Raw genomic sequence first — 15634 nt, forward strand, 5'->3', positions numbered from 1 at the left:
TCAAAATCAAAACATCACGATAATGTTCATGATGACATTTCCTTATTGTTTTCTTATACATCAACTCACACATGGACAATGAGAGAGCACAGGTTGGAGCTGACATTCACTCTGTTTAAAATGACAGTCAGCAGATTAATATTATCATGCCAATGACTTGCCAATCAGGTTCTTTTAGCTCAAAATACAAAAACTCACAAGATAAATTCTAGTTTAGTCAGGCAGGTCATTTGTTAAATGCAGCACTTTTGGTCAGTAGTGCAGTTTTTAAAGGCTAACCTTGAACTTTCCTGTTTCATGAAGCTCTTTTTCCAAGCTTAGACAAGTGGTCTACTGCTGTAGGTCTTACCTGCTGAAAGACAGAATGCACTGAGCACCTTTTAACATTAAAGGTTGGCTGATATTAATGTTTTTCACTGCTGTCACTGCCTTTGTGGTTTTGCTTCGTCCTGTTGGGTATTCCTTGTCGACACCATCAGCGTTCATCTGGGTCTTCTTCCTGTCCTCTCAGATTCCAGCCAACTGAGACATATAGTTCATTCCATTGTAATTGTTTTTTGTTTGAATTGTTGCAATTTGTTGTTTTGTGTGTCACACTTTGGCTGATGGAAGTTGTTCTTAAATCCATCCACTAACCCCCTGCAGGGTCACAAGAGGAGCTGTTGTCTGTCTCCAGCAGTCAACGGGCAAGAGATGAGATAAACCCTGAGCAGTTTGCCAGTCCATTATAGGACAAGCAACCACACATAGACACACTCATATCTAAAGATAATTTATACCTGGAGAGTACCCACATGCACAGAGAGAACATATATATTCCGTGAAGGAAGACCCGAGGCCAGGACTTGAACCCAGGACTTTCTCGCGGCAAGGCCAGGTAACAGTGTTACTAACTGGTTTTAGAACTGGGTATGATACTACATTAAAAAACTAAACCAAACTGAAAACATCTGTATGACAAATCCTTGACAAATCCTTGTTGCCCACAAGTTTATAAAACTTTTCCAGTTTTTGAACAAACAAAACTGTAATGTTCATTAAAAACAAAATATTAGTTTAAATAACATGTTCTATTGTTTAAATCAACAGGACAGACAGGAAGACAAAATTTTAATCTTTATTTTTAGATAGTTTATTTTGAAAGTTTTCAAACAATGTTAGATTTTCTTGACTTGCAGTTTAGAAAATGTACTCAGTTTTTTCATGAGAACATTCAGGGTACAGAAGGCATAAAAAAAACATGGACTCTCCAAAGGGAGACAGTAAACCAGAGGAACCGGTAAAGTTCTGGAACAAAGAATGTCCATCCTTCACCAAAGTTGGGTGTTAAATGTGTTATTGATGTGAATGTCTGAGTTTCTCCAACTTGCGTTATGGGAGATGTTTATTGTTTTGGTCCCTGTTACTGAAAAACAGGATTCAGTCTTGGACACTAACTGTAGCCACTCCCAAAAAATGATCAGCTCAGAAATAATGAAAAAACAAAACAAGACATTTGAGTTGCAAATGTTGTGTGTGTTTGTCCTTTTGGATGAAGAAACAGGTTAGAAAAAATAAAATTAAAAGTAGAAAAAAATACATCTTTATTCTGTGTTATCTTCAACCTGCATTACACTTAGCTTTATGATGAGAGCAAAACATCAACTCACTGCAGTAACACTCACCTTTACAGAGAAAACTACTTTTTCCAGCTCACCGTGTCAGTATCCGACTTCTACCTACAAATATAGAAAATATTAGTAAATTGTAATTTTCAGCTCCTAAAATTATCAAATAGTATCTTGAAAAAATACATTTGCATATTAACGAAAATATGTTGGATGCAAAAAAAAAAAAAAAAAAAAAAAAAGGGTTAGGGGTTAATACATAACTAAATGGGCACTATGTGGCTCAGGGGCTGCAGTCCTCAACATGACCATCTCTGGTTCGATTCTTGTTCCATTTGCCGCCTGTCTTCTCTCTCTGCTCCAACGTACAGACACATTTAAGAATACAAACTGTATTCTGGACATTTACAATATAATGTGGCATAGCCCTGTTAGATAAGTGGTACGCTGACACTCAATTCACCACTTGCCCTTACATCCTCTTTAATCCTACATTTCTAAGGAATCAGGTGTCCGAACTATTTCCATGGAGTAGGAGAAAGGGAAATTAATTGAATTTCTGCAATAAAACTAATAATTGAGAAGAAACAAGAGAACAAGAAAAAATTTCACAACTGCCATTCCATCATAGGGCAGACAGAGACAAACAGCCATGCACGCACACATCCTTCTCTGTAATGTACCTACCAAGAGACCAATTCACGTAACAGTGATGTTTTTAGATTGTAGGAGGAAGTTGGTATACCTGGAGAGAATCCTCACATGCACAGGGAGAACATACAAACTCCATGCAGAAAGATCCAAAGACAGGATTCAGCTGCAGGACCTTGTTGCTGTAACGCAGTTGGTACCACTACCAACTGTGGCACTGTGTAGTCTAATTTGGTTTCAATAGTGTTTATATTTCATCCCAAATTCAGTAAATGAAACAATTCCTCAGGCTGCACACTCTGTCATGACAATTAGCATAAAAATGGATTTTGTTTCTACAAATTATCAGTGTAAAGGTGTACAAATGTAGGTAACCGCACTATACATTTTACATTCATGCCCCCAGCAGATTTGTAACTTCTTAAAAAAACTTTTCTTATTGTGAGAAAGACAATAAAAATATTCATCACCCTTGGTGATGTATTCATACTTTATGCTCTAGAGTTAGGTTTTCAAATGACTGATCTTGTCTGGTTTTATGTCAAAACACGACATTATCCGTACATGACAATTGGAGTTACACTGAGGAATGTTTATGTCCATTATACAAACATGAAAAACAAGATTTAATCATCACTTTTCAGATTCAGGGCGAGTTTTGCACTTTTCCAGCGGTACAGGTTCTTTCACAGAACAGCCCCGTAATACCAAAGATGACAAATCTGAAAATATGTCTGTTACACCGACACATCACAACTATCCATGTTTCAGACAGGATAGAAATATGGTCTTTTTGGCAGTAACATTATTCTGGCAACAATGACACCACTTCAACAATTACATCTGACTTTTCCACACATTTTATTAAAAAGGTTTGGTTTCTTTATTTACAATATCACAAGATACAGACATGTCATGTTGGGAGTTCTGATAAAAATAGGAAAATACTCATAATAAAGGTAACAACAATTAGCCAGTTGTGATGTAAAAGTACATAAACGGAACAAGTAAATATCAATGTGTTTATGCGGTGGAATAAGAAAGCAAGGACAGTATAACATTTTGGAGTCCTTCCTACTGTCGGCCAACACCAAGTTCCATTAAAACTACAGACTGAGGAATAAAGATAAAAAGACAAACATCTGAAAATCCATCTGCCTCAAAAATCCAATCCAGGTTGTGATTCCTACCAACATCCCTCTCTATAACATACACACAGATACGTCTCTGTGTTTCTTGTCTATGCAGGAGAACTTACTAATGCAGCAAAATAAATGCTGAATTTTTAACGAGAACTCTTCTCAGATCAGAACAACAAAAAAAAAAAAACAATACAGAAAGGTTTCTTGACGAAATTTAAGACCTGAAAGTTTTAATGTTGAGCTGCAGCGGTGTCAGCACTCCTAGAAACCCGTATGCGACAAACATTAATCCTTACTCTTCTTCTTCTTCTTTTTCTCCTTCTTCTTTTTCTTTTTAGAATGTTTGACTTTAGGTGATTTGTCTTCTTCATTGCTGTCACAGCTCTCAAAATTTTCCGCCTTGTGTTTCTCTCTGCTGGTTTTGGATGATTTATCACTGCTGTCTGGTTTTTCTCTGCCTTTCCCGTGCTCCTTGTTCTCCTGTTTCACAGTGACACTTTGAGGTGGAGGCGTTAGCCCTCTGCTGACGGTTATGAGCATCCTCTCCTTCTTCATCTCTTCCTGTAAGAAGATGTTTGCCTGCTCAGACCTGTTGTCTCGTTGGCTGTTCCGGTGCTCCTTCTCGTCCTTCCAATTCCGCTGAAGGTCTCTGTCACTCCAGGAGGCTGAATGGGAGGGTTGGCTGCTGGTGCTGCTGCTGTGACCTTTGCTGTCTCTAGCATGCTTGTCCAACCGCTAAAAAATGTTAAAATGTAAAAAAAAAAATAAATAAATAAAAACGTCAGCCTGAATTTAATACAACAGGAGTGTCAAGATATCAACTTGATGACATTCGGAACACATTAAAAGAGTAAATAAAGCACCCTCCAATAGGACGACTCTTTATTGTAGCAACTATATATTCTTTGTAAAATGCAGGCAGAAGGTGCACCACAGCACAGCAGCAGAAAAGTCAAAATTGTAATTTGATTGAACATCTCTGGAGAGATCTGAAAATGGCTGACAGACATTTCCATTCAACTTGGTGGAGCTGGAGAAGAACTGCAGAGAGGAATGGGTCATACTATCTGGTAACATCATGTTCAAAAACACTGGAGGCTGAAATTGCAGCCAAAGGTGGTTCAACAAAGTATTAAGCATAAGTTGTGAATACTTATGTATATGTGATTTCTTGGTTTCCTATTTTTAATTTATTTGAAAATATCTCAATTTCATTTTAATATTGTCATAATGGGATATTTGTATGTAGAATTTTTAGGAAAGACAATTTAATAGAATTTGGAATAGTACTTAACATAAAATGTGGAACAAATGAAACGCAGTAAACACTTTCCAGATGAACTGTACTGAAAGGTTCCGTCATATTTTGCTAGGCAGGCTAAACTGTCCACATTTTTGTCCTTTTATAGCAATTGTTTATATACAGGTCCAACATTTTTCTATGATTTCAGATATTTATACAGTAGTCGACTGACTGACAAGTTGACTGGATGGACAAAAGTAATTTATTGCCTAATAAAATAGGCACTCTGAACATGGGGCAGGTAGCTTTATCACCAAATAACGTTCACATTTACAAGAAAGCAACAGAACATCCAGCACAAACATACTCACACTTTGGTGGAAAGTTGCATGGTTTTCAGCAGAATTCAAATCTCCAATGAACTCCTGACATTTCTGGCAGTAAAACCCAACCACTGGAGAAATAAAACCCAGCCCTGGAAACAGAAAATAAATGCTGCAAAGTATGGTGGAAATAAGGTTTACAGAAGGAAGAAAACCTACAGAGAAAACTTGTTACCTTCGTGTCTGAGCAACTCCTCCATTTCTGCTGCTAAGGATTCAATTTGCTTCATTTTAGCTCTTTTCTTATCACCATGGTCATCTGACTGTAAAGCATAGGGTATGTTTTTAAGAATAAGTGTGAGAGGATGCGTTTCAACATTTGGATGTTTAATTTCATAATTGTGGTTGCCTGAAAATCTCTTACCTTGTGTTTATCAGATGAGGTCAGGGACTGGTCATTACTTTTTGTCCGTTTCTCCTTTGTTGCTTAAGGAAATTAGACAAAACACATTTCAGTGCATACAAGATGACAGTAAAGAAGCTGATGCATGAGACCATCTTAATTATTATTATTATCAGCATTTGACTTTTTTATGTCCACTCTTTGCTTTGTTCAGCAGAGCTAGATAAATAACTGGAAGATAAGCCGCAGCTGTATGATAAGAAACACAAACTCAAAAATCGGTCTCAGAAAATCAGGATCTCCTCAAGATTCAACTCAAAATCAGGAGACAAACAGTGAGGAGACACATGACAAAAACTCTTGAGCTACTATCAGTAAGTGATATATTAAAGTCCATTGCAAAATACTTTGGTGGGACCAAAGGAAAAGTAAATGTACATCAAGCTCTCCAAGTTTAATCAATGAGGAGCTATAGATAAAAATAGCAGGAAGGATCTCCTGCAGTAATCTGTGTTACAGCAGATCTGAGGAAGCCTCAGGACTGAGGACCCTTTGTTGTAGAATTAGTCTCATGAAGAGTCATTCTATTCTACATACATAACTGATTTAAATTCACAAGGATAACCTCGTCTTTGCCATTGGGCAACATGTTTAGCTGCATACTGAAGAAAAGAAATTGGCCTTGTTGTAACAGACAAGAAGGTGCTAACCTTTGATCAGAGACTGAAGAGACTCCAGAGCTTTCCGTACATTTGGGTTACTCAGTGTCTCTGCTGCTGTGTCAGAACTGAATAGAGCACCAGACACCTCACTGCCCTCCTTTTGGCCTTGAGTTTTCATCAGCATCTTGCCAATATCTGATGTTCCACCCAGACTATTTAATATATTCTTGATTTTCTCACATTCTATGCTGTCCAGACTGACGGAGGAAAAAGTCGATAAAGAAATCTGTTGGGGGGGGGTTGGATCAACCAAATTAAGCCCACTGTATAGGGACTTGTTCTGGTGACCGCCAACACCAGAAAAATTGTTTTTTTCCACTTTGACATGGCCTCCATTATGAGGTGGTTCAGCCCCATACAAGAAAGACTCCTCATCCTCCAGCACGCTAGCCTTCTGAACGGACAGGTTCTCCTGACCATTGTCATTGAGCCAAGAAAAGTCACTGCCAACTCTCTCATGAGGCAGCAACATGCTGTCGCTCTCCATCGATGTTATATTGTCCAGACTGTTCCACTTCTCAATCTTGTACTTAGCAGAGGTACTTTCCAGCTTTTTGGTTTCATCAAAAACCTGTGCAGAACAAATTAAAACAAATACTTATAGGGAATAAGGGGAAAGATTAAATTTGTCTGGTAATAAATGCATTCTGCATGAACAATATGATCAAATTGTGATTCATTTCTGTTATTTCCAGAATGTAATACATACCCTTCAAACACATAAAAATCTTTTATTGCTTTACCATCTATTTCTCCACTTGAAATCAAGTTTGTATTTTGTAAAGTTGGGTTCTGTGAGACGTTATGACCACATGGTATTTAAGATGCAGAGCATCTGCATTTGCTCCACTGGCTTTGCAAACATATGAAGTTGAGTGACAGTTGAGTGTAATACATACCCTTCAAACCCATTGATGTTGGTAGTGCTGTGCATGAATGTGATCAAATTAATTTGTTCATGAGCGAAGCTTGAAATGGAACAATGCCACTTTTTCAGTGGCCCATCTTGACACTCGCCGTGTTTAAATCAAGGTTTTTAAGTATTTGAAAGATGCTCCCTGATTTCAAAACTTTAACTGCCGCTTCTAATTCCAGTCTTCAGTGCAGCTGCAGTGTGTGAACTCAGCCTCCAGATTAATATGAAAACCCGAGACATTTGATCCATTTCCATATTCATAATTTAAATGCAGGTTACATGCATCTGTATGATGTGTAATTGCACAATGTGGATTCTCTGTTCAACTTACTGAATATTAATGAAACTGAAGGAAAATTAAATGCAGATGAATTGCAGTACTTTCATTTAAAAGAAAATCACGGGTAACAATTTTTCAAAATGACTCAGTGAAAAAGTAACGGCTGAAGACTCTTACTTGAATACCAAGGATGGCATCTTTGAGCGCTGGTAACCGTTCTTCCAAATCTTTGCTCTTCATGACCATCTTCAGTCCTTCTAACAAACTGTTTCCTGTCAAATTGCTACTGCCAACACTGCTGTTGCTACTATGCACAGGGGTCCTCTTCCTCTTTTTTTCAATACTGGCACTACGGGACTTAGACCTTCTGACTTTGCTCTTACTTCGTTTGTGACTCTTCTTGCTCTGACTTCGGCTCCGACTGCGAGCCCTACTTTTGCTTCTAGCTCGACTCTTTCCACGTGCACAGCTTTTGCTTCTTCCCGTACTTCTGCTTCTTCCCCTGCTTTTGCTTCTTGGTCGGCTTTTGGCTCGAGACCTCCCTCGACTTCTGCCCCGACTTTGACTTCTGCTTCGACTCTTGTCCCTGCCAACATGCTTCTGGAACTGTGGATCTCCTTTGACTGCTTCTTTCAGGTCTTTAGCAGACTTCAATGCATCAAACAAATTGTATGTCATATTCCCTTTCAGATAGTCTGGTAGAGGTTTGTTGGCCGCAAGGCATCTCAGAAATTCCTCTCCAGCCCGATCACTAAAAATGAATAAGAATTGATTCAATTTTTTAAAGAAACAAAAGTACAACAAAGTTCCAGTAGAAACTCAAAAAATATTCATACACAGACCTGTTGTCTTGAGAGTGGCGTTTCACAATTAAAGGATTCCATGGGGGGGCCTGATGACGATGCAGTTCTGCCGAAGGAACAAGGTGCTGGTTGCCTCCCACTATACTATGGTCTATAGGGAAGTTGCTACAGTGGGGCTGAGAGTATTCAGAATTCATGTTTTAGTGACATACAAAATAAAACTTTAATAACCATCAGTATAGGTGAAAGTGATGTCTAGGTCTAAAGGGGTCTCATTGTTTGCTGGTAAGTCATTTTCTTTGCAAATAGTTACTATTATGTAAACTTGTAAAAATGGTCATATTCAAAATGTTAATATCTCAAACTTTAACCATAAACAGAAAAGAATTTTGGTCTTATTCTTAGAATACAAGAAGTTAGAAAATATACAAACCAAAATTATATATATCACAAAAAAAACACACATTGATAATATAAAAATTAATGCTCAGGATGGCACACTTGATTGGTCAATCAAAAATTTAAATTGAACCATAGACAATCAAACGATGTGGAACATCCTTCATTTGGCTATACTTCATGTTTAGACACAAGTAACTTCTGTTTATCAGTTCGCATATGAACTGTGGAATGACCTGAAGAGGTGTTAACTGAGTATGAGTAGGTTTAGTGTGCAACACAGTATGTTGCTGGACATGCAGCTATGAACGACTGAAACTGACTTATAACTGGTATAACTATAGATTGAACATATACGTTGTGTTAACTCTGGTTCAGCAGCAGGAAGATGAGTTGTTTCAGGAAAGAAACTCTGATGTCATGGAACCTTTAATTTCAAAAAAGAAGGACAAAATTGCCTCTCATAATTCTGCAGGAGAACTATGCAGGTTCACCAAGACTGCCATGAAATGTTTGGAACATACCAAGTTTCTCACATTGCCTAAACTAATTATTTAGTTAGTTTAGAGCTAACTGATCTCACTGACACGACATTTCAATACAATCCTTGTTTTTTTTATAAAAAAAAGTTACCAGCCTCATCTTTACAGTTGTTACAAAAGCTCACCCAAAAATAAAATACATGACTGGTGTAAAAGCAAAATAATAAAATTACATTTAAAAAAATGTCACAACAAAGAATAAAGCCATTGACATTGTTACATTAAACAATTAAGTGCATCAAATGATTGACATAAGATAAAATTTAATGAGTAGATTAGACAAAAACATCCTGATTCAAATTTATAGTTTAGTAAATAATTTTTGGAAGTTGCAGAAACATTTTTAAAATAACTCAAATGATAGCCTACTGAACATCAAAACTGCAAAAGTAAGAGTGATAAATACATATTCAAAATTGCTGAATAAACACAATCAAACACCTCAGCTTTTAGTAGAAGAACAATCTTCTTTACTCCTCCATGTGTCAGAGGTTGATCCATGTCTTGATCTCCACATCTGATTGTGTTTTTGCTCAAGGACAAAGTTCTAAACAGGCTTGAAATAAAAGTGTAAACTTAACAAATGATCATTTCCAAACTTAGAATCAATGAGAATGTGCACCTTTGCTACAGAATTTTATCTTAAACTGCACAGCTATTAATCAAAGTTGACGAGGTCATAAGAATGCACAGTCATAAACTGTACAAAAATATATACATCGTCTTCCAATTTCAGTAAATTCATAAAAAAAATTTAGCAGTATAATACAATGTGAACCGGAGAGACTTAAAAAAAAATCTAGAAACACATGAATAATACTAATAACGATCAAATGAAAGACAAAAGCAGAATGCAAATTTTATCCAATTAGAACTATGCAATGTTAGATAAATTTACAAATTTCTAAATAGCTCAAACTTTTACACATCTCCAGACAAATGCATTAGTTTCTCCAAGCCTGTTAGTCAGTGCTGTATAAGCCACAGCAGAAACAGCTGAGAACGTCTCAAAAGTCAAATCATCTCTTCAGGGGTTCTGTTCACTTTTAATTTTACCCTGGAAAATATGAGAACCACATTAGTTCCTTTAACACTTTACTTAACATAACAAAAGAAGAATTCAAAAACAGTCATACAAAAACTTAAGAAAACAAAAGTGAGGAATAAGCTAATCTTGCAAAATAGGCAGCTAAAGTTTGAAACTGAAAACGTGCTAACTGAATATCAGCATTAATATATAAGATATGTGGTTAAGAACAGTATTTAAACAATTAATGTTCATGTCAACTTACTCTGTCCGGCACAAATTGTCCATCTTCAGGAAAAAAATAAACGTTTGTCATGACGGAAGGAAAAAAAAAATACGTAAATGGACTGCAGAAAATCTTGCTGTTGGCTGAGAAAAGTACAAAACAACAGTATGGCTTAGATTTTAAGCAAAAGTGTTATTTTAATTAGTTATATATACATGTATATATATGTGTGTGTACACATCTTTAATAATAATTTTGACTTCTACATTTTGGTATGAAACCCAAAAAGTTCTTCAACATTTATAGGCACCTCGAAATGTGTATAATATATCAGCCTCACTTTGCACCGACTTCCTGGATTCCAACAAATTTTACTGTTATTTTACAATAGAACAACGCTAACCAAGCTGTTCTACCCTGCTCATGGCCTGGCACTCTGTCATTTCCAAATAACTCGGATATATTTCATTAGTGTGCATTTCATCTTTTAATTAGGTGTAGTTTTAGTTGGTAAGGCAAACGAAATTTGTGTTTCATCAGCATACTGTTCTTAGAGTCATTTCACAGTTAGTTAAACTTCATATTTTGCTCTGTATGAAGGAGGATTTTCCACAAACACAGACAACTGCAGGTGTCTTAACATTACCAGCCATGGCCATGTTAGCTGTATTTTGCAATGCTAATAAAGTTTACATAAGATGAATATTAGAAAACTAAAGATGTTCAATCATGATTCAGACGTTGCTTATGAAACATCATCACAGCATCTGTGTGCGTAATGATATCACCCAAGTGTTAGAAATGCAATAATTTTACTCCATGAGCTCAGACTGCAAAAAATTCCTTCTCCGTGAAGATTTTCACTTTATAAGATGCTCACCCCATCAGAGCTGACTGTGGCCATGGGGGTTAACATTCCAGAGTTTTCGAGACAGAGATGACAGTAAGAAAGGAAAATATGGATTTACTTCAACTGATGATGTTATGTTTATCTGCAATATTACCATCCCATGATTTTATAACATTGTTTAGCCCTAAAGGTCCCCCTGCTAACTCTGACACTATACAACATCTATCCTTCTGTTATTAAACAGGCAGGCAGTGGAAAAATTGCTGTATGATCATTTGTTCACTCAGTCATTGAGTACGACTCGCTCTGATATTTCAGTTCACACAAATTCATGTCAGAATGGATCCAAACTTTAGCAAAGTGCATCGGATCATTGACTTTGGGACATAAGTTTATGTGACATAAGTCACATAATTGTGAATTATGATTTGTGTCTATTATAAACTAGGTAAGATCAAAGAGGCTGGTTGCAAAAACACACCATGGTTTTGAGGATCAACATAAGCTGTGCTTAAATGCAGAATCTGTGGCTATTCAGTCAAATTTGTCTTCTTATAAAGCACAACTGAAAACAACAAATGGTTGATCAAAGTATTGTACATTAAGGGGATAAGTGAAGATATAACAATATCAGGTAACATAACTTCCATGAAATAAACGATTTATGCTGTGTTGATTGCTGGGGAAATAGATGGATTTAAGAGGAGATGGTGAAGGAGCTGCTTGGCATGTACAGTCATGGCCATAAGTTTTGAGAATGACACAAATATATTTCCACATGATCTGCTGCCCTCTGGTTTTCATGTGTGTATGTCAGATGTTTTCATCACATACAGAAATACAATTACAATCATATTATGAGAAACAAAAGCTTTTATTGACACAATGAGTTAATGCAGCAAGTCAATATTTGCAGTGTTGACCCCTCTTCTTCAGGACCTCTGCAATTCTCCCTGGCATGTTCTCAATCAACTTCTGGTCTGGACCAAATCCGGACTGATAGCAGTCCATTATTGCACAATCAATGCTTGCATTTTGTCAGAATTCCTAGGTTTTTGTTTGTCCACCCGTCTCTTGATGATTGACCACAAGTTTTCAATGGGATTAAGATCTGGGGAGTTTCCAGGCCATGGACCCAAAATCTCTATGTTTTGTTCCCTGAGCCAGTTAGTTATCACCTTTGCTTTATGGCAAGGTGCTCCATCATGCTGGAAAAGGCATTGTTCATCACCAAACTGCTCTTGGACAGTTAGGAGAAGTTGCTCTCGGAGGACATTTTGGTACCATTCTTTATTCATGGCTGTGTTTTTAGGCAAGACTGAGAGAGAGCCGCCTCCTTTGGCTGAGAAGCAACCCCACACATGAATGGTTTCAGGATGCTTTACAGTTGGCATGAGACAAGACTGGTGGTAGCGCTCACCTCGTCTTCTCCGAACAAGCTGTTTTCCAGATGTCCCAAACAATCGGAAAGGGGATTCATCAGAGAAAATGACTTTACCCCAGTCCTCAGCAGTCCACTCCCTGTACCTTTTGCAGAATATCAGTCTGTCCCTGATGTTTTTCCTGGAGAGAAGTGGCTTCTTTGCTGCCCTCCTTGAGACCAGGCCTTGCTCCAAGAGTCTCCGCCTCACAGTGCGTGCAGATGCACTCACACCTGCCTGCTGCCATTCCTGAGCAAGCTCTGCACTGCTGGTAGCCCGATCCCGCAGCTGAAACACTTTTAAGAGACGGTCCTGGCGCTTGCTGGTCTTTCTTGGGCGCCCTGGAGCCTTTTTGGCAACAATGGAACCTCTCTCCTTGAAGTTCTTGATGATGCGATAGATTGTTGACTGAGGTGCAATCTTTCTAGCTGCGATACTCTTCCCTGTTAGGCCATTTTTGTGCAGTGCAATGATGACTGCACGTGTTTCTTTAGAGATAACCATGGTTCACAGAAGAGAAACAATGATGCCAAGCACCAGCCTCTTTTTAAAGTGTCCAGTGGTGTCATTCTTACTTAATCATGACAGATTGATCTCCAGCCCTGTCCTCATCAACACCCACACCTGTGTTAATGGAGCAATCACTGAAACGATGTTAGCTGGTCCTTTTAAGGCTGGGTTTAACTTGGCCATTTTCTTTCCACCAAAAATGTGTTTTGGGGGATAAAGTTCATTTTCTAGGCAAATATTGACTTTGCAATTAATTGCTGTTAAGCTGATCACTCTTTATAACATTCTGGAGTATATGCAAATTGCCATTATAAAAACTGAAGCAGTAGACTTTGTAAATATTAACATTTGAATCATTCTCAAAACTTTTGGCCATGACTGTAGAGGCGACCTGGTCCATAACCTTGGGGCCCTCTTAGCTTCTGCTCTCACAAAAACTAGTGATGTTCTCGTTCAATTCAAAATCTTGTTTCACTGAAAACATTTATGCATTTGCAGTTTTACGTTTTTCTCTTTTTCTTTCTTTTTTTTATTTTTATTTTTTACATATTGTAAATAGTCTTTTAATCCAAAAATACATATGCACATTTTATACATTAAAAACTGTACTGAGGTAAACATTTCTTGAAAAGGCGTATGCTGTTTTCGATACCTACCTTATTGATTGTCCTACTACACAACTACTGTGCAAAAAGAAAAAAGAAAGACTAAATGACAAAGTCAATTTCCTCCAAACTGTCAGGCTATGGCTCTAGTTTACATGTAGTCCAGGATGGCCGTCAGGAACACTGTTCATTTAAAAACTGAAATAATGTAGAAGCATGCAGTGAAGCACCGCAAACAAGACAGCTCATGATTGGTTTATTTAGCATACAGCTAAAGTTTAATCGTGACATAAATCTGATCAGTGCTGAAAACTGTTTACATTGTGAAACAACGTAAATAAGTGAGTAAATAAGTTAACAAGGATGTTCACGTATTTCAAATTCTGATACATACTCCACAGTAATAGAAGCTGTAGCAGAACAAAGACAGCAGCAGCAACCCTTGTTCTGAAGCAACCTGCTGTCTGTGTAAAGCTAACCGCGCAGTAAAGCACTGCTATTAGCCACAGAGGTAGCTCAGGAAAAAGTCGGTACGTACACTGACGAAGTGGCTTGCTGGCGGCCTGCTGAACAGAAAACGGCTCTCCGAAAACGGTCCACTGTGTCCAGGGTGAGGCGGGGGACAGGCCACTGGAGGTCTGACATGCAGACCGAGGGGCGGTGGAGGACCAAACGGCACCCGTGGCCTCTGCTCAGGTTGGTCCGGCCGGTACATGACCCAGAAGCGCAGAACCTCCCAGAGGTCACTCTGAGATCACGTTTAACGAAACAATGAACGTCAGTCTCCGTAGAAATGAGCTAGGTCTGATATCTTTTCGGGTCTTAATTCATAGTACACACAGGTTGCAGAAGCCACCGGAACTACAAGTGACAAAACATCCTCCTCCTCCTCCTCCTCCTCCTTCTTCTTCTTCTTCCGTTGAGTTTTATTGGCGGATGGGAACCAACTTAAGGTGCATTTACCGCCACCTACCAGACTGGAGTGTGGTCATCAATGTTCCCAGAGGGAATTTAATAATACACCTCAATGGTATGCACAATGTGCAAATTCACATCCATACACACTCATATATATGTATGTATGTGTATGCACAGGTATACACATACATACATACATACATACATACGCACGCACGCACGCGCGCGCGCACACACAGATACATACATACATACTTTAAATACGATTAAATAACCCAGTGTTTTAAAAAAAATCTAATTAATTGATTTCTAACATAATTTGATTTATTTCTTAAAAGATTTATTATAGACAATTCTATATTTTCTCTATTAGTGTTGACTTTAAATGCTGACGTTGCTCTGAATATTTATTACATTCTTATAAGACATGCTCCACTGTTTCCATCTAATTACAATAACTACAAGTCCCAGTTTCATGTTTTCCTATTCTGAAAGAGCTAGTCCAGTATGACCAATTCTAAGTCGAGAAATTACTATCTCTTCTTTCCGCCTTCCATTTATACAATTATTGCTCACACATTCTTTTGAATTATGTATAAATGTCTACCTTTATCATGATTATCGCCTTGTTCCTGCCAAAGTTTAAGGATTTTATTTTGAATAATAGATTTCCTCTCACTTTTGCTTAAAGGAATATTTAAGTTAATAATATCTGATTTCAGGCCCTGTTTAGCTAATATATCTACTTCTTCATTTCCCTCTATAGCTACATGAGCAGGAATCCAGACAAATCGAACCAAACATTTCTCATTATGTAGCTGAACTAATAATTGACATATACTTAATAATAAATCTAATCTACAAGATTTGCCAGATTTTACACTTAATTTGACTATCTGATGCAATTATACATTTACTTTCTTCCCTAATATTATTATCAAGCAACCATTCTAAAACTAACATAATGGCAGATAATTCAACTGTAAAAACTGCTAGATGATCTGTTGTTCTTTTAATCATGACTTTATGGTGTGGGATATTCACAG

At 37.6% G+C, this 15634-nt stretch overlaps 1 protein-coding gene across 2 annotated transcripts; it reads right to left on the reverse strand.

Moving 5' to 3' along the window:
- Positions 1-3102: 3102 nt before the first annotated feature.
- On the reverse strand, positions 3103-14571 carry LOC106936390 (dentin sialophosphoprotein). 2 transcript variants are annotated; one of them, XM_015017354.1, is made up of 8 exons: positions 14209-14571; positions 8130-8266; positions 7465-8038; positions 6080-6662; positions 5391-5452; positions 5202-5289; positions 5015-5118; positions 3103-4135 (listed from the first exon to the last, which is right to left on the reverse strand). In XM_015017354.1, exons 1-8 carry the CDS (start codon positions 14383-14385, stop codon positions 3686-3688), a joined length of 2175 nt encoding a protein of 724 aa, XP_014872840.1. In that variant the 5' UTR covers positions 14386-14571; the 3' UTR covers positions 3103-3685. The 2 variants fall into 2 exon arrangements, with proteins under 2 accessions (XP_014872840.1, XP_014872841.1); XM_015017355.1 differs by lacking the exon at positions 14209-14571 and adding an exon at positions 9473-10417.
- Positions 14572-15634: the final 1063 nt, after the last annotated feature.

This window comes from Poecilia latipinna, unplaced genomic scaffold (assembly GCF_001443285.1).
Source record: "Poecilia latipinna isolate Pla-1442-1.1 unplaced genomic scaffold, P_latipinna-1.0 Scaffold2130, whole genome shotgun sequence".
In the NCBI taxonomy this organism is placed as follows: Eukaryota; Metazoa; Chordata; class Actinopteri; order Cyprinodontiformes; family Poeciliidae; genus Poecilia; species Poecilia latipinna.

Coding starts and splice junctions, on each gene's coding strand:
- LOC106936390 (XM_015017354.1), bottom strand. CDS start 14,385: ATGTACCGGCCGGACCAACCTGAGCAGAGGCCACGGGTGCCGTTTGGT. Junction 8,267..14,208: donor CAGCAAGCCACTTCGTCAGT/GTACGTACCGAC, acceptor GAATACTCTCAG/CCCCACTGTAGCAACTTCCC. Junction 5,453..6,079: donor TCTTCAGTCTCTGATCAAAG/GTTAGCACCTTC, acceptor AATTTCCTTAAG/CAACAAAGGAGAAACGGACA.